The sequence below is a fragment of the Equus quagga genome, unplaced genomic scaffold (genome assembly GCF_021613505.1).
Source record: "Equus quagga isolate Etosha38 unplaced genomic scaffold, UCLA_HA_Equagga_1.0 154_RagTag, whole genome shotgun sequence".
NCBI lineage: Eukaryota > Metazoa > Chordata > Mammalia > Perissodactyla > Equidae > Equus > Equus quagga.
Window position 1 is genome coordinate 141,148 of NW_025796937.1, and position 19,427 is coordinate 160,574.

The window sequence follows — 19,427 nt, forward strand, 5'->3', positions numbered from 1 at the left end:
CTAGGAGTCGTTCTTTACATCACCTTTCCCACATTTCCCACATCCAGTACTGTAATTCTCTTCCCTCTTAAAGAGTTCTCAGATCCAGTTACTTGTTTCTGTTTCTCTTGGTACTGCCGTCAGTTCTCATGTGGACCACTTTAGAGGAATTCTGATGGACTCTTGCTTCTGTTTCCTCACTCATGTAAGCTTTTAGAGTGATCTTTTACAAGTTTGTATCAGATTATATCACTCCCCTGCTTAAACTCTTCTAGATTGATATTGTTAGCATATTCCAGAAGCCTTCTGTGATCTTTCCCTTGCCTTCCTTTCTAATCCTCTTTACTACACTCTGCCTCTCTAAGCTGGTGCCCCGCTGGTTGTCTTTCAGCCCCCAGTAGCCAGCAAACTTTTCCTTTCCTCATGCCTTCCTTATACATTTCCTCTGCCTGGAATGTTATTCCCACTTACACTTTAACTCCTGCAAGTCTCAGCTTGTGTGTCACTCTTAGAGATGCTGTTTGTGATGATCCCCCTCTTTATTCCTTCTCGTAGAACTTTGGGTCACCTTCTCCCACTTTACTGTTTATTTGTGTAACATCTATAATCCTTAATAGATTGTAAACATCATGAAGGTAGGGTCATGTCAGTTTTTTCCACTGCGTACTCAGTGCCTGGCATATATAATATATATGCAGTAAATATTTGTGAATGAATGAGTGAGATAGGGAAATATAGTAAGTTAGTAAGATGTAGGCAAGTTAGGGTAATTTATAATTCCCAACCCACTGGTGTTTTTATAAGCTATTTTATTGAGCCACCGATACGTGGCCATCTTTCTTGCCTAGTCCAGGGTATAGTGCAGTAACTTGAGAGAATCATAAAGATTACTTTTGGTGAGTGAGCTATTTGTAGGCAACTGAAGATACTTTATTGGTTGATGTAATGTGAAGTATTTTGTGTACCCCAGTCATCCATAAAGAGAATACTTCTACTTCTAGATGACCACAGGTTGTTTCTGTCTGTATTAGGGGGACATTATGGTTTTAAGTGCCAGCATTTTCTTTTATCCGTCTCTTAGGGCTCAGTTCTTAGAACCTATGGCCCTTTCCTTCCCTCAAGAAAGGGAACAATGGTGACTGTTTAATATGCGCTGATAAGCCTTCCTTTTTTTTTTATGTCATTATTGTCAAGGATTTGACTATAATATTAGAACTTTCTATTTCTCATCTCTCTTTTTTTTATCATTTAAGAATTATGTGTATTAACACTCTAGTCCTGATTAATGGTTTCTGTTGTCCCCTCATTAAAGCAATTAAGTGATCATCGTAGCTCGTGGGTGGGGAGGTTAGCTAGCAAACATTCTTGCAAGAACCTCCTAGTAAAACAAAAATTATAAATTCAATGCCTGAAGTGGCTGAGCTTAGGATAGTGTTTGCCATACAACGTAAGCAACTGAAGTTTTTTTAAGTTGACAATATTACTATGCCTGTGTATGTGGTGGATTATCCTTAGATGACCTTAGATGAATTTCTTTTTTTCTTATTTTCTAGTGCCCTTTCATTGTCTCAATATTTAGCAGAACTCTTTATTTGGAGGCAAAGAGCAATAAGGGTGTGGAACATATTGATAAAATGAATATAATTCAATACAGAAGTAGAATCGATCATTTCTTTCAGATGTAAATGCTGCTGATAGTGTATGTTAAGGAAAAGTTTACTTTATCTCACTTCTTGTGTAGATGCTAGAACTGCTTCTGTCTTGTGTTTAGACATCCAACAAACATTTGAGTAGCTATTATGTGTTTGTAGAAAATATACTTTCTTTTGACCTGCAAGTACAACAACTTCCCTTCTTACCACGTGACAAGACTCTTTACCCCCAAAATAAAGAATGGGGTGCTAACAGAAAAGGTAGTGATTGGATAATTGGTAACTCAGTGTTGTCTAGTACCTCCTTTTCCTAAAATAAGTCCTTGTCTGCCTTTAGCATTTCTAAGTGTAAGGACCAAGATTGGTGTTAATTCATTAACAGATTACTAGATTTTGAGCAGTTGTGGAGAAACCAAAATCCAAATTCAGAATTGGATTTTCTAATTCTGTTACGTCAGCAAGTGCTAATTTAAAATTCACTATATACAAGATATACTTTGAGCCCCGTAGGAGATTCAGAGAATTGGAGATAGATTTCTGTGTTTGAGGAACATAGGAGAATATACGAAGAAGTTAAAAGTCTCGTGATTCTCCATCCAAATTTAATTTTTTGGAGTGTCTTTCTTTCCTTCGCTTTTACTTTGAAAGTTCCCAGAGTTTGGGACAAGCGAGTAAGAGAGATAGTTGCTTGAATTCTCCAGGATGGGGGAGTTATTGAATAATTTCTGTTATTGAGTGATTTCATTGTAACTATTATTGATAATGGTCTACAGAAGTTTTTAGATTCTTTACTTCTCTGTAATTTGGTTTAGTCAACATGAGGATGCATTTGGTTAGCCAGAATGCAAAATTTGTAGGCCTGAATGGTCTTGGCAAGTTTTACAGGGGGGAATTATGGCATTTGGAAGAGTAGGCAGCAGAAGGAATCTCAGGCAAGGGAACAGCATGGGCAAAGTCCCAGAGGACAAAAAAATTTGTGGTGGACTCAGTTTTCACATAGACCTACTCAGTTGTGTTAGTTTATGTATTTTCAAGATTACCATGTTTTTTTTCTGTCATTATGTTCAATTGATTTTTGTTTTTAGGCATGATATTTAATGTATTTTGAAGTTTAAAATAACATTAAATGAGGAATGACATTATTTTGAGAAAATGTTAAAAGGCTGAAGAATCTTAATCTACGTAATGATTTCCTAACGGAGATCTGGGAAATCCCCAGAAGTTGTCTTTGGTTCATAGAAGAGTCCTCAGAACTAGAAAGAGAAATTGAGGAGTCCCAGAGAGGGACTCCATGGTTAGAACCATTTGATCCTCATAACAGAATGAATAAAAACAATTTAAACCATAAATGCAGGTGTTCATTATTATAGATAGGGCAAAGTCATTGCCACTGTCAGAGGAAAAACTCTTGGCAGTATAACATGATAGTAGAAAAATTTTCAGATGAACAGAACACTTGAATGCCATTTGAGGAAGCATTGATTCTCCTGCCCCTATTCTCTAGAATATTTAGGGCTAAGTTCTTAGTTTCTGATATCTTAAGAGTCTTCAAGTATTCTCTTACTGAGAAGCATTATTTAAAAAAATTTAAGATTGTGTTAGAGCGATGACATTAGAATTTTTTAATTACCCTTACTCCTGTAATCCTAACAACTGTTTTCATTTTTGCATGTTATCTTCTAATCTTGTACGTATACTTTCTTAGTAATAGTACTTTAAAAATTAAGAAGGAATACTGAGATCTAGAGAAATTTATGATTCCTTTTTTTCTTTTGAAGGTATGTGTTGGGTGGTGGAGCATTATGTATGGAACTTCTCACAAAACAGGTGACTGTTTTCTTATGATACTCTTATTTTTCAACCTCCATAGAGCCTTTCGATTATGTAAGTTAGATTCTGAGTGGAAAAGCTCTGTTATAATAGCACATACTTTAAAAAAATTTTGGTTTTTTTAAAAATAGCACCTACTTTTAATAATGAAAAAGCTAATATTTAAGGTAAACCAGTAAAATGAGATTGTACTTGGTGCTTAATCTATGCTAGGATAGGCAGTAAGAGTGATGTTTATTTAAGGTTGTAATTTGCTCATGTCTGGCACTTAGAACATAAGCTTGTTTTGTTTTTTTGCGAGGTTTTGGAAATGATCAAACTTTACTTTTACTTCTTAACTACAAACTTCATAACATTAATTTGCTATTGTTGAGTTGTTATATGCCATTTTGTTAAGCTTTCCTAAGTGGAAATCAGGAACACCATGTGTTTTAGAGAAGTGTTTTCTTCTTCCTGTAGGGCTGGAGCAGTGCCTACTCAATAGAATCGGTCATCATGCAGATCAATGCCACTTTAGTCAAAGGCAAAGCCAGAGTGCAGTTTGGAGCAAATAAGGTACTTTTATTAAGAATGTCACATAAACTATGAGATATATTTCCTGTTATCTTATGAGGCTTCTTCCTGTCTGTGTTATTTTTACTATAGATAAACGTATCTATAATTTAAAATTTATTATTGGTATGTATATACTAATAAGTAAAAAATTATATGTACTTTGAAATTTTCCAAAACTAAGATCATGTTATAATAGTTAGTTCCCAGTGAGCATTTATGTGCTACGCTCTAATCTATTTAATCTTTTTACTTGTATTAACTCTTTCAATCCTCTTAATAACCTAAAAGTGGGTACTATTATTGTCCTCGTTTTGTAGGTGAGGAAACTGAAGCACACAGAGCCTAAGTAGTGACTCGTCTGGGTCACAGGTGGCAGAGCAAGGACTGGAACCAGAGAGTCTGGATTAAGTCTTTGCTCTTAACCAATGAGTTCTGTTTTTTATTCACTTACTACACCAGAAACATCTTTCCATGTCTAATTGTATTTATCTATAAAAACTTAAGCAGACTGAGGATATACTCTGAAGTTAGTATGCTTTGGAACAGTATTTTTGTGATGGAAATCATCCTGACCTAACATTTAAAAACATTGGGATGTTCCTAAAGTTCTGTGTGAATTTTGTGTTAAATGCCTATCCAAATAGTATTAAATCTAAATATGTTTTATAACCATATTGTACATCAAATCATGAGTCCACTAGAATCTTATCTGACAGAGGAAGCAAAAAGTTGAAAAGGCTGTTTAAAAAAGTCATTTATTTGGGAGAATACTATAAAATAACTCATTTTTACTTTCAGCTCTTTTTTTTTTTTTTTAAAGATTTTTTTTATTTTTTCCTTTTTCTCCCCAAAGCCCCCCAGTACATAGTTGTGTATTCTTCGTTGTGGGTTCTTCTAGTTGTGGCATGTGGGACGCTGCCTCAGCGTGGTCTGACGAGCAGTGCCATGTCCGCGCCCAGGATTCGAACCAACGAAACACTGGGCCGCCTGCAGCGGAGCGCGCGAACTTAACCACTCAGCCACGGGGCCAGCCCTACTTTCAGCTCTTTTAACAGCTATTTCTTTACACTGGAACAAAATACCATTTTGTATAAAATCAAGAAGTTAATTATTGAACATTAGTGAATTGCTTAACTACATTTAACTAGCATTTCTTTAGTATGTATATTTTACGTGTTTTAAATGTGACAATCGAATGAGTATGTACTAGAAGATCAAAATTTAATTTTTGTAATGAGAAAATTTATGTTCATTGTACAGTTTCTAAAGTAGAAAAAAATACAAAAAACTAAAAAGTCATCTGTGATTTGACTATCTAGAAATACTATTAACATTTTGGTGTACTTCTAGTCTTTTAAATTTTCTTATTGGCATTTATTTATGTGTAGAACTTAATGTTAAATTTCATCGTTTAAAAAAAAATTGGCGTGTTTTTCTCTTTAAAAGAGAAAATACAGGGGCCGGCCTGGTGGTGTAGGGGTTGGCTTCATGCACTCCGTTTCAGCATCCCAGGGTTTGTCAGTTCATATCCCGGGTGTGGACCTGCCTACCGCTTGTTGAGCCGTGCTGTGGTGGTATCCCACATGCAGAGTGGAGGAGGATTGGCACAGATGTTGGTTCAGTGATGGTCTTCGTCAGGCAGGAAGAGGAGGATTGGCAACAGATGTTAGCTCAGGGCCAGTCTTCCTCACCAAAGCAAAAAAAAGAAGAGGAAGAGAAAATATAAAAAGCTTAGAACAGTGACCTTTCTGAGTGACTGAAAGAACATTTTACCAATGACTCACTGTAAACTTACCTCCCTGGGCTTCTATATCTTTACCTGAAATACAATTGGTCTGGATATTTTAAGTTTCTTCTGGTTTTAAAATTGTATAATTACCAATACTCTATCTTTGTTCAGTGCCATAGTCCTCTTGGAATCAATCAGTGTCAATGTAATTGCTTTAAACCTCTACGTTTCCATGATTTCTAGTTTTCTTAGCAAGTAAATATAACCATTTTACATAGAATGCTAGGTCAGGCAGCTAAATATGTTTGCACATTAAAGTATGTCTTAGAAGGTGAATTTTTTGAGCGAATTACTATGATGAAACCTTACTCTTCATTTTTTTCCTTCTTTTTAAGAAATATTTGTTAGTTAAGAATGTGGAAACTTTGCATGATATGAGTTTTACCTTCCAGGCTTCTAAACTCAGCAGGAAATAATCTGAATTTTAACTTTAAAAATACTGCTATCAAAAAAGTAAGGTGCTAAATTGTGTTAAAGACATGCTACCATTTGTGTGAGAGAGAGAGAGAAGGATATATTATGATATAGATGTGCTTTCATAATCAGAATGTCTCTTAAAGGATATTCAAGAAAGTGCTAACAAAATTGTTAAGGGGGTATTGAAATATTGATGGAGTGGATTAGGGATGGGAGGAGACTTTACTGTAAATAATTTGTGCTTTTTGAATTTCTTTTTGCCCATATAACTGTTACTTCAAAAATATTTTAAATATCCACTGTTGGTTCAAAATAAATAAACCAGTTTGTCTTCTGAAAATATTACTAAAACGATATAAATATACCTACGTATTGGAAAAGGGAAAAAGTTACCCTTTAGCACACATGAAATTTGGTGATGAGGTCAGACTGATAGGGCTGAGGATCTGCAACTCTATGCAGGCAAGAGTCATCATACAGTCTTGCCATTAGCTTCTCTAGGCTCAGCCAGCAGGAGCTGAGAGCCAGCCATAGGGCAGAAGGATGTCGGCCAGGCTGGTTTTCCATTCAGTTAATGTGGAAAACAGGCTGTAACATTAACTCTAGGCCACGGTAGTGAGAAAGCCTTCTAAAGTAGAGGTCTGCTATTAGGACTTTTAGGCAGGAATCTGGGGTTTAGATAGGCAAGATAGTGCCCCTTTAGATGCTTCCATTCACTATATGGTAGGAATGGTAGTTGAATTAAATAGTGAAATACTAGAGCACACAGCCCTTAGGGCAGCTCCTAACCTATTTCTATAATCAGGAAAGACACCTCCCTTCCACACTGCCCACAGACCTCCAGTTATTTACCTACAAAATCCCCTGGTTGAGTGATCACATTCAGATGAGAGATCTGGTTTTTGTTTATTTTTCCAGGGAGTGGGGGAGTTGCTACCTATACTAAGCAGTCCAGTCTTCTATTTATAAATGAGCAAGGTTGGGGAGCCAAATCTCAGAACCTTGCATAATCCTGAGATTCTCCAAGGGGACTAAAGTGGTCTCATGTTGGTTGTATCCACAGTTCTCATCAGAAGCAGGCACAGGTACTCTTTAGAGGAGAACATTTCTGACTAAAGCTTGCATGATTCCCAAAGATTAAGATCAAGCAAATGTGAGTTCACAATGAAAGATCACAAGCACATAAGTAGGCAACCCAGCATACATGAGAAATGGCAGAGACAATGGATAAGAGATATTTATGCCCAAAGACCTTCAGATCTTGGAATTATGAGATACAGAATAGAGGTTTAAGATATTAGAATTGTGAGAAAATGAATAGTTCTATGTAAAATCTAATGTAAAGAAAAACATTGTAAACTTGAGCAAATAATAAGACCATAAGGAAGGATGAGACAGGTCTGAAAAAGAAGGAAATAGAATTTATAGAAATGAAAAACATAATTGTTGAAATGAGAAACTCAATAGATGGATTAGACATCAGAAGAGAGAATTAGTTGATTAGAAGAAATAACTCAGAATGTTGCACAGAGAGACATGGGGATAGACAATATGGCAGAAGTTAAGAGAGGTAGAGATCAGAATATGTCTTATTGGAATCCTAGGCGGAGATAATAAGATTATAATTAAAAAGTGAGAGAAATAGAAACCAGAAAGTAAGGTGGTAGAAGCAAGTTCAGATAAATCTGTCACAACAAATGTAAATGGACTAAAGTTACCCGTTAGACAGATTGAATTAATAAAACAAAATCTAGGAGTTTTTAAGAAGTATATTTAAAATGTGAGGATACAAAAAGATTGAAAATTTTTTTTAAAGGAGGGAGGATGATAAAGATATGCCAGTATACACTCATGCACACGAAAGATGATGTAGTTGTAGTATCAGACAAAGTACGATTTTGGAACAGAAAGCAGTAGTGACTACTTAATGATAAAAGTCTCTGTTAACTAGGAGGATATAATAATTTTGTACTTTATGTACCTATTTAAAAAGCCTCAAAATACAGACAAAAAAAGCCTGATAAAACCACAAGGAGAAATTGACAAATGCACCATCGTAGTGGGAGATTTCTATGTACCGTTCTCCTGGTAAGTTAAACAGACATGTCAAAAATGTAAGTGATTTGAATAACCAGTTAACAAGCTTAGTCTAGTGGACAAATATAAAACTCTGTATCCCAAGCATATATGGAATATGGGAAAAAATTTCATCATAAATTAATACATAAGGCAAGTAAGAATATTTAAAAACAATTGTTACCATACAAATCATATAATTTAAATATGCAGTTAAGGTTAGAAGACAATAATGAAAAGATGAATAAAAATCTACATGAATTTGGAAATGAAATACTTCTAAATCATGGTTAAAAGAATCATGAAAATTTTAAAATACTTAGAACTGAACTATAATGAAAATACTAAAATCCTACCCCTCCCCAACATCCATGAAACTAATCCTGTTCAATGAGGAAAATTTCAAATTTGGAAAGTAGAAAAAGGACAGATGTTGTTCTCTGATCCCAATTAAATAAAACTGTGTTAATATGAAAATCTGAACAGATGTTCCTTTTGTGAAATTTTAAAACTCAAACAGCCCTTAATGGGGCTTTGAAATTAAACTGCAGAATATCTAGGGAATGGCAATAATGAAATCACTATGTATGAGAAACCAGTGGAGAGCTAAGAGGAATATCCATTGCCTTAAAATCCTTATGCCATTAAAAAAAAGAATGAAAATCAAGCCTCTAACTCAGTGTTAGGACAAACTGAAAGAAAGTAGAAGGAAGGGGATTAATAAAGACATAAAGCAGAAAGCAGCAGTGAGTTAGGAAACAGAAAAGGCTAGCTCCCCATTACAGTAAAGCCTCTGCAGTAACATTCCACTTAAACTGGAATTTGAATATCATGCTATTGACAACTGAGGTTGGGGAAGGTTAATGTTCTTATTTTCTCCTTGTGTCTTGGGTAGGTGGGTAGTAGGGTTAGGAAGTGACTGCTTTTTTTTTGTTTTTTTTATTTAGCTGATTTAAAAAAAAAATTTGAGTTCACAATAGTTTACTTCATTGTGAGATTTCAGTTGTACGTTATTTCTTGTCTGTCACCACATAAGTGCTCCCCTTCACCCCCTGTGCCCACCCCCGACCCCCCCTTCTCCTGGTAACCACTGAACTGTTTTCTTTGTCCATGTGCTTGTTAATATTCCACATATGAGTGAAATCATTTGTCTTTCTCAGTCTGGCTTATTTCACTTAGCATAATTCCCTCCAGGTCCTTCCATGTTATTGCAAATGGGATGATTTTTGTCTTTTTTTCTGGCTGAGTAGTATTCCATTGTATATATATACACCACATCTTCTTTATCCAATCATCCGTCACTGGGCACTTGGATAGTTTCCATGTCTTGGCTATTGTGAATAGTGCTGCAATGAACATAGGGGTACATATGTTACTTTGGATTGTTGATTTCAGATTGTTTGGGTAGATACCCAGTAGTGGGAGAGCTGGGTCATATGGTATTTCTGTTGTCAGTTTTCTGAGGAATCATGCTGTTTTCCATAGTGGCTGCGCCACTTTGCATTCCCACCAGCAGTGTATGAGGGTTGCCTTCTCTCCACACCCTCTCCAACATTTGTTATTTTTTAGTTTGTGATTATAGCCATTTTAACAGGTGTTAGGTGGTATCTTAGTGTAGTTTCGATTTGCATTTCCCTGATGATTAGTGATGTTGAACGTCTTTTCATGTGTTTATTGGCCATCTGTCTATCTTCTTTGGAAAAATGTCTGTTTGTAACCTCTGTCCATTTTTTGATCGGGCTGTTTGTTTTTTTGTTGTTCAGTTGTGTGAGTTCCTTATATATTGTGAAGATTAGCCCCTTATCGGATATATGATTTGCAAAAATTTTCTCCCTCTTGGTGGGTTGTCTTTTGGTTTTGATCCTCGTTTCTTTTGCCTTGCAGGCAGTGACTGCTTCTTGATCTGGGAATTTCAGTGCATGTGTGTTTTGTTATGTACAGTCTGTTTCTCTTTTATTTTTGTCTTTTTTGTGAAAATACGGACTTGACTAAAAAGCATTATTTTTCATTAACTTGGAGATAACACTACTGCACGTTTTATGTTTTAGGTTTTTTTTAAAGATTGGCACCTGAGCTAACATCTGTTGCCCATCATCTTCTTTTTTTTACCTTCTTCTTCCCAAAGCCCCCCAGTGCATGGTGTATATTCTACTTGTAGGTACTTCTGGTTCTGCTATCTGGGACGCAGCCTCAGCATGGCTTGATGAGTGGTGCCATGTCCATGCCCAGGATCCGAACTGTGGCGAAACCCTGGGCTGCCGAAGTGGAGTGCACGAACTTAACCACTTGGCCATGGGGCTGACCCCTGTTTAGTTTTTTAGATGCATTATGGGAGGCTATTAAAGAGCTCTTAGAAGTTGGAAAAGAGTACACTGTAGAAAAATGGGAAAAAAGATATAAAATGTCTATTTACAGATACAGAAATAAATGGCTTATGAACATATGGAGACATGTTCAGCCTCAGTCAGTAATAGAAATGCAAATCAAAACTACACTGAGAGTCTATCTTCTACCTATTATGTTGTCAAAAATAACTAAGGTTTGAAGAAGTACTGTGTTGGTGAGGCTGTGTGGAGTCACTCTCATACATGGCTGGTGGGCAAGCATATTTATACAGTCTTGTAGAGGGCAATTTAGGAACATCTCAAAATTACAATGGTACCTATGTTTTTTGACTCAGCAAGTCCACTCTGGGACTTTTTACTGGTATTTTGCATATTTAGGTACACGGTTGCTCACTGCAGCATTGTAATGGAAAATAACCTAATATGAAAGCAACCTAAATATTCACCAATGATGCATACAATGGAATATTTCACTGTTTAAAAAAAGGGAAAGGTAACGCTTTCTGTGTACTCATATGGAATAAGGTCCATGATATGTTAAGTGAGAAAAGGGGCAGAATGGTGTCTGTAGCGTGCTACCTATCATTTGTTGAGGGGAAAGCAGGGGATGATGGCTAATAACAATAGGCTGTACCTGAATTTTCTTGTATAATCTGAAGGCTATACAAGAAACTAATAACAGTAGTTAACTTGGATGGAGGAAGGAGGATGGATGAGGGAAAACTGGGTGACTGGAGGACAGGTAGTAAGGAGAATTTTCACTTAGAATGTTTTAATACATTTTTTATTCTTATGTTGTGTGAATTAATTGAATTCTATGACATAATATAATAGGTATATACCACTATGGAGAATGCTTATGATATAATAATTGGAAGTTAAGATGTAGGTCAGTTGTACTGATGGGGACAAAATTAATCCTAAATTTGGCCCCTTAAAAGATGTTCTAATAAAAAAGGTTACCAAAAGAGGACTCCTTTAGTAACGGCTTCCTGCCACTTATGAGCTTTCTTTAGATTTTTAACTCAAAATGTCATTCATATGTATAGTCCTTAATGCTTAATGTTTTCTTATATGAAGGTAATATTTTCTAGGTTTTGTTTGGTGGTTTTTTGAGTAGAAGTTATGAGAATGAGAGTTTGAGTTCTAATTATGTCTAAATAGCATCTTTAACTTGATTCATCAGTGTGGAGAGGGAGACTAGCACTGTGTAAAGCTTTGTATTTGTCCAGTGGTAGGCCTTGTAAAAGTGAACTGTGAAGCTTGTAGATTTTTGAGAGAGTACAGTTTTGGTTGTGTTATCCTTCTGAAATGGTAGAGAATGATGAAATTGAGAAATGAGGATATTAAGTTAAAATTCTTTTAGAAATGGAAATATAATTTGGTTTCATGTGTTCTTTTAAGCACAGTGGTGATGCATCCATAAATTATTTGTAATGATTTTCATCTATTCACAGTTTTGATTTAAAATGTATAATTCTCTTTCAGAATCAGTATAATCTAGCAAGAGCCCAACAATCCTATAATTCCATTGTACAGATACATGAAAAAAATGGTACGTTTAATTCCATAAGTATTTATTGCCATTTATGAAGTTTTACATAATGTACTGTTGACGTTTCTCCTGTTTTATTTTTCTGTTTTTGCTTCAATTTCTTATAAAGTAGTTACCACAGTGAAAACATTTAACTTGAGGATACATAAATTGTGCTTCATTCAGAATCTTTATATCCTAAATACTTGGCTTAAGCACCTCTGAGTCAGAGTCAAGATTTTTGAGTAGATTAATGAATGAATCAATTTACTCACTTGAAACATATTGTATTAGGATAGGAACTGAGTTAAAGGCAACTTTACAGTGGAGTACTTATTAATACTGAGTGAATACAATCAGCATCATGAATCAGCTGCGTCTGAAACATCCTCAAACTACTTAATGCTTTTTGACAGTTGTACACATTTATCTATTCAAGTGAAAAAGTTCTAATTTCAGTATAGACTTAAGAGTATTTGAGTTGTAAATTAAAAATAATTCTTAAAATATGTTTCATAACTTTTATTGGCCTTTACATTTTTTTTATATCGACAGTGCACATTTTGAGTTTTTGTCTCTAACAGTGAGGTAATAAAACAAGTAGACTTGGAATTAGAAAACCAATTTTCAGGTGCCATTTGTGTCACTTATTAGCTCTGTGGTCCAGATCAAGTCCCATTACCTCTCAGCCTTAGTTTCCTCACCTCTAAAATTGGCATGATGTCTGTCTTGCCAAACTTGTGAGAAAAACAAGAGTAGTGTGTATGCATAGCACTTTGTAACTAAGTGTTGACAGTAAGAAAGATACTCACTGTAGCCGAAGTAGTGAAACTGATGCTTTCTTTGCAGAGTAAATAAATTAATAATAGGAAGTAGTTTTCCTTAAGGAGAGTATTTACCAATAAAGTATTCTTTACTTTGCTAGAAATGTAGTAGCTTGTGACTTAAGACTTGTATCTTATCCTCACTTTTATTTTAATGAGAAAGCAAACTTGTCACTTTTTCAGTGACTGTTGATTTCTGAAAGAATAGTATTCAAAACAGTTTTCAAGCTTCTGAAGAGGGAAATGATAAAACTTGTAAAAATGTTTATGGAAAGCACTGTTTTTGAGAAAGTGTCTGTGTGTGTAAGCTTAGCTATGGTGAAAGAGCAATAGATTCAGAATCAGGAGATGGATTCTAGTTTGGCTTCTGTGGCTAAAATCTGATCTTAGGCATAATCACTTAGTGCACCTGCTGAGATGGCTTCCTTACTGGTGAAATGACATCATTGCACTGAGGAAAGTCCAAGTTCCTCTTAGTCTAAAATGTCAGGATTTTGTTTGAGAGAGAGTTATTTTTAGTGAAGTTTACTTTCAAATACAGAATTGAAATGCAATATAAAACCTAGCTTATAGGCAGATATTCCACACTGTCATCTTTAGCTGGAAATGCCGGAGATCTTAGGTCGAAACTCAAGTACAATTTATTCATAGAAAATAACTTTATATTGTGAATATATCAAAATGCTGTGTTAGCAACCCCCAAGTGGAGGTTTAATTTTTACAGCCGGTTTAAACATGAAAATTATGAGTAGAGGAAGTAGGTCACGTTAATAAAATGCCATTTCTCCTTGGTTTAAGAATTAAAGTATTTTAACTTTTTTCCTATTCTATTTCAGGCTGGTACACCCCTCCAAAGGAAGATGGCTAAATGTGTTGACTGTGTATGTTTGGACCAATGTTGCTTTAAAGAAAATCGTTCCAACATGCAGACCCAAGCTTTGAGTGCCCCTGTAACAGCAGCACTGAAGACGTTAGCTAATAGTTATTTTAGTGGATAATCTGTCAACTGACATCCCATATAAGTTACAGCCTTTTCATTTTGCTCATTTGAGGTATCTTGGACTGAGCAATGGGGCCTTTATTGTATTCTTCCTGATAAATACACATACTGGTCACTTATCTCTTTTTCTTGAAAAGTGAGATCTGTTAAGCAGGCAAGTCAGCATCGGTTTACTGAAGTTGCGACTTAGGGTAACTTTCCCATATTGAGCTCATATGTTACGAGGACTTGCAATATATTGTTCCATTTAGAGCCAATAAAAGTTTGATGTTTAATATTGGTTTAGAAAATTTAAGATGTTCTAAATCACAGTAGCGTTTTCAGGTTAAAACCATTTTATGATATTGCCAAAATAATGACAGGAAACCTACTCATTAAGTTGTTAAACTTTTTTTATGGCTATGTGAAGATATGAACTGTTTCCTGAAGATATACTCTTAACTGAGTTGTATTGTACTTTTTAGGCAAAGCAAAGCAAGGCTATGCCAATTAAGGCTTGTAAGTAGTAATTTCCACTGGGGCATCCAAGTCTTGCTGGGTTGACTTGGCTTCTTGTTGGTTCAATATTTCTTAAGAAGAGCTGCAGTATAGAGCTTAAAGTTATTTAAAATATTAAGTCATTTTACGTTCCCATTTTATTAACGGGATGTTGCAATCATTTGTAAACTAATAAACTTATAAAGTGATTGGCACGAAGACTCCTTGAGCAAAAGCTGCACAGTTAAGTACAAAAAGATATCTAATTTTGAGACTTAAAATTTTTGCTATAGTCATAAGAATGGCTTTTACTTCGAAAGACTAATAGGAACTCTGCATATGTTAATTCTTTTATAAAACGTGACTCAAATCAATGTACTCTCCATTTTATTGCCTTACCTGAATCAGTCCTGTTGGTAATAGATTTTTTTATATACCCAAATTTGATTTAAAAGGAAATTCTAGTTATTAAGCACTTTTAAAAAGCAATCCAGAAGCACATTTTTCTGCACAAACCAGTTACAAAGTTCAAAAGCATTTCTTATGCATTTGCTTTAAGATTCAGTTTTTAACTTTGTAAACCGTATCCGAGAGACATGGCACTTCAGCATTATTCTGTGTGTTTAATTTCTTTTTATTCTATTTTGGTTAAAAAGAGAGTAGACAAAGATTTTCTGGCATTCTTGTTCACTTGGTTACATTTGTATAAAGTTTTGATTGCCAGTTGCTCACATCACAAGTGACAAGGCAGAATTCTTTAAAGCATTACAGTTCCTTAAACCTAAGGCTAAATCTTGAATACATTATTGAATTCTTTAATATCCTGATAGCTAGCACATTGACAGCTGCACATTTGGCATGCTTTGTTTTTTTTATTTTTTCATTGCAGATTTATTTGGCAATGTACAATAAATTTTGTAAACTTGCATCAAGTTTATGAATAAAGAACCATTTAAAAAGTAATTTCGTCACCTTTCCCTCATAAGAGATAACTTTGCTTCAGGTGTCTGTAGGCTCTACTGAGTTTCTGGAATAGGATTTCCTATGGTGGAATGGGGTGAGGAGAGGGAGAGAAGCAGATTGATTTAACAAGAAAAAGCTACAGAACCCAGAAATGGTGTGTGCATACTTAGTACACTCAGATTTTCCTTAACCTTTTCCCTCTCCCACATTCATTCTTTAATGTAAATTCAAGTGCTACTTTCTTCATGGCTGTCCCTAGTTCTCCTAGTTATGATAATCTGCTCCCTCTTTAGTGGACCCATGGCTTCCTTATACACAGTTGTCAGGATTTCTCACATAAGTGGATACACCTGTCCACAGGTAGGGAGACTCCAGGCATGGTACATCTGTGCTCTGCTCTGTTTCTTTGAGATTTTTTCGTGTTGGTTTCATCTTTGGATTGAATGTTATGTCTGGATGTGTAGCCACTTTAATCTGTCTAGAGGTGGATAATGGGCCTGTCTTCTAGTGTCTCCCTAGGAGGTGAGGAAATCTTTAGAAGTCCCCCCTCCCCAGCCTACTTTTCCTTGGTTAGAACTGGGGCCTGTGTCTACCCCTAAACTAATGGCTGAAAAGAATGAAGCCATCATGATTTGTTCGGGCAAGTGGTCTTCAACGTATGATTTGGGGAATCCTCGAGACTCCTAAGACCTTTTTAGGAGGTTTTGAAGGTCAAAACTACTTTCCTAACACTAAAACATTGTTTGCTATTTTGACTCTCATTCTCCCACAAGTGTACAGTGGAGTTTTCCGGAGGCTACATGATGTGATATTGCAACAGATTGAATTCAGAAGCAGATCCAGCTGTCTTCTATTAAGCCAGAAATCAGAGGTTTGCAAAATGTAAAGATGCCACATTATTCACTTTTGGTGGTGGGGGAGATTTGGCAAACTTGTATGATAAAAATATTCTTCCGTTAATATGTAATGGATTTATTATTTTAAGTGAATTAATATTAAAGTGTTTTAATTTTTAATAAGGTTAATGTTAATATTAACCCACATAACCCACATAAACAAGCTCTTTAGAGTTGTCAATGTTTAAGAGTGTGTAGGAGCCCTCAGGCCAATATGTTTGAGACCGTCTAGTTTGGACTAATCAAGTTGACCTTCAGGAGCTAGGGATCAAATCAGCAAGGAAGCAGCGGGAGGAATGGGTGTTAGTTGGGGATACGGCAGTGTCTGCCGCCAGTCCTCCAGTTTTTGCTGAGGAAGGCTGGTCCTGAGCTAATATTGTGCCCATCTTCCTCCACTTTATATGTGGGACGCCTGCCACAGCACGGCTTGCCAAGCGGTGCCATGTCCGCACCAGAGATCGGGACCAGTGAACCCCGCCTAAGCGATTCCGCGCGCTTAACCGCTGCACCACTGGGCCGGCCCTGCTGTACTTTTTATCTGTGGTTCTCAGCCTGAGCTTGCATCAGAATCACGAGAAAGCTTAAATCACAGGAAAGTTACACCTCAGACTGCTGGGCCCCACCCCTAGTATCTGATTCAGTAGGCCTGGGGTGAGGACCAAAAATGTGTCAAAACTTAATAGTTCCCAGCTGACTCTAATGCCACCTGTGAGGAACTAGCGCAGTTTGGGACGTGCTTTCACAGTAATGGTAGGTGCTCTTTATGCTGTTTTACACATTCAGAACGTGAGGGTTACAACGAGTTAACCACGTTCACAAGGTGTTGACTTACTGTGATTTTCACACAGTTTTTTTAAAGCAGGTACTGGCCGTTCAAAAATTGGGTTCATGCTGTTAAGCACTGGGACTGTAAAGACCACTATCACCTAAGCTCTGCCTTCAATAAATCATGAGTTAGAGAAAGATGTGTGCCGACAAAGAGAATACAGCGCGGCAAGCGCGGTGAGGCAGTGAAGGAGGACTGCGGGAGTCATAAACGTTCAGGGAGGATTGCAAGACGCTTGGCCACGGGCTCCGAGCCCCAGCAGGCGCTTCCAGACCAGCGCCGGAAACCTGGTGGCCTGGGGTCACGTGGGCGCCTCCGCAGCAGCCCCGCCTCCCTGGCCGGCCGGAAGTGGCGCGCGCGCCTGCTCAGTGCGCGCGGGCTGGGCGGTCTCGTGCCGGCCTAACCTGTTCCCGCGGAGCTGCGGTACTGCCTTGCCCGGACCGGTTGGTGAGGCATGGAGCCGGTGGGGGGCGGCCGTGACCACCGTGGCTCCTCCTCCGCAGACCCACGAAGCACCTTCGTGTTGAGTAACCTAGCGGAGGTGGTGGAACGTGTTCTCACTTTCCTGCCCGCCAAGGCGCTGCTGCGGGTGGCCGGGTGAGGAGAGAGGAGGCGGGAAGCTTCCTTACCTCGGGACCTGCCGGGCTTGCCTGGGCGGGCGGGGTGGGCAGACGCCATCGGGACCCGGGGCGGCCCCGGCTCCGTACCGCTGCCCTGAGCTGACGCCCCCATCTGCCAGGTCCGCCTGCTGGAGCGCTCCGGGGGACTCCTCCTGGAGAGGCGGCTTCCCTCGAAGGTTTTCCCCGCCCCCGGCTCGCGCTCCGAACCAGCGCGCCGCCACCTGCCCCTCCGGGGACTAGATCCCGCAGGAGTCTCCCGCCGCTGCGCAGACGGGGTGGGGGTGGGGAGCCGCGGCAGAGCGAAGGGAACGTGCGCTCACGAGCCTTTGTGCGGTTGCCTCCTCAGCGTGTGCCGCTTGTGGGGGGAGTGTGCGCGCAGAGTGTTGCGGACCCATCGGCGTGTGACCTGGATATCTGCGGGCTCCGCGGCGGCTGGCCGCCTGGAGCAGCATTGCTTGGTCCGCGCGGCGGCAGAGGAGCTTGAGGCAAGTAAGAAGGGGCGTCGTGCACGGGACGTTGCAGGCTTGGTCGATCTTTGAGCACTAAACGTGTGTGTTTTTTTTTTTTAATCCCAGTTTTGTATATGGTCTAATTCTTTGTAATATAGGGAACATTTTCTCATGACATGAAAAGATTTTGTAAACATCAGTTTTAATGACTATATATTATAAGGATGTGCCATAGTTTATTTGACCATTTTTCAGATATTGGGAGCTTTGTGTATCCAGATTTTCACTATTGTAATAGCACTGTGCAGAAGCTTCCCTTTACCTGCTTTCCTTGAAGCAAGTATCGTTATCACCGTTTTGCAGGGAAGGTGACTGGGTTTCTCTTGCTTCGTGTAACAGGAAAAAGCGAAGAAGCAATAGTTAAACCCAGTATTTCATCCTCCTTTCCTGTACTCTTTGGCATTGTATCTCTGGGCCCCAATTTCAAAAGATGGGCAGTACCTGGGGAGGTAAAGACTTGAACTGTGGAGTCAGAGGGGCAGCCTCGTGAGCACAGGTGACAGTGAGGCTGTGGTATCTCACTTGAGAGTGGGACGTAGCCATTTGAGAGTAAACTGCCAGCCTGATGTTCTTTGACTTCCTTATACTTTAGCACGCGTTATATACAAGCAAGAACATCCTACAGAACCATGATACAACCTTCAAAGTCAGGAAATTATCATTGATACGTTTCTGCCATCTAATCCTCAGGTTTTCACAATTGTCCCACTAATGTCCTTCATAACTAAAGAATTCAGTTTAGCATCTTATGTTGCTTTTGTCATGTTTCCTTCGTCTTTGATCTGGAACAGTTTCTCAAGCTTTTCTTGAGTTTCACAACTTGGACATATATGTAAATTACAGGCCAGTTATTTTGTAGAACGTCTGATGTTTCTCAGATTCTGATTATGTGTCTTTGGTAGGAACATCATGGTCTTCTTGTTGCATCCTATCAGGTGGCATCTGATTTCCATTTGTCCCATTACTGGTGATAGTACCTTTGATTATTTGATTAAGGTAGTGTCTGTCAGGTGTTGCTACTATAAAATTACCCTTTGCAACTGTAATTATTAAGTATTTTGGGGGAGATACTTGGAAACTGTGTAAATATTCTGTTTCAGGTTATTTATATCTATAGAGACTTTCAGTCTATTTT

The 19,427-nt window shown here is 37.9% G+C and overlaps 2 protein-coding genes across 3 annotated transcripts in view; both read left to right on the forward strand.

Moving 5' to 3' along the window:
• LOC124233147 (ubiquitin-conjugating enzyme E2 Q2) overlaps positions 1–15,441 on the forward strand; it is a 62,354-nt gene extending 46,913 nt beyond the window's left edge. For both annotated transcript variants that reach the window (XM_046650289.1, XM_046650288.1), the window contains 4 exons: positions 3,410–3,458; positions 3,921–4,016; positions 12,132–12,198; positions 13,838–15,441. In XM_046650289.1, coding sequence (XP_046506245.1) covers positions 3,410–3,458; positions 3,921–4,016; positions 12,132–12,198; positions 13,838–13,869 — 244 coding nt within the window. In that variant the 3' untranslated portion in view covers positions 13,870–15,441. The remainder of the gene's footprint in view (positions 1–3,409; positions 3,459–3,920; positions 4,017–12,131; positions 12,199–13,837) is intronic.
• Positions 15,442–17,509: 2,068 nt separating this feature from the next.
• LOC124233145 (F-box only protein 22-like) overlaps positions 17,510–19,427 on the forward strand; it is a 31,177-nt gene continuing 29,259 nt past the window's right edge. Inside the window, exons 1-2 of the mRNA XM_046650287.1 lie at positions 17,510–17,760; positions 18,130–18,268. Coding sequence (XP_046506243.1) covers positions 17,618–17,760; positions 18,130–18,268 — 282 coding nt within the window. The 5' untranslated portion in view covers positions 17,510–17,617. The remainder of the gene's footprint in view (positions 17,761–18,129; positions 18,269–19,427) is intronic.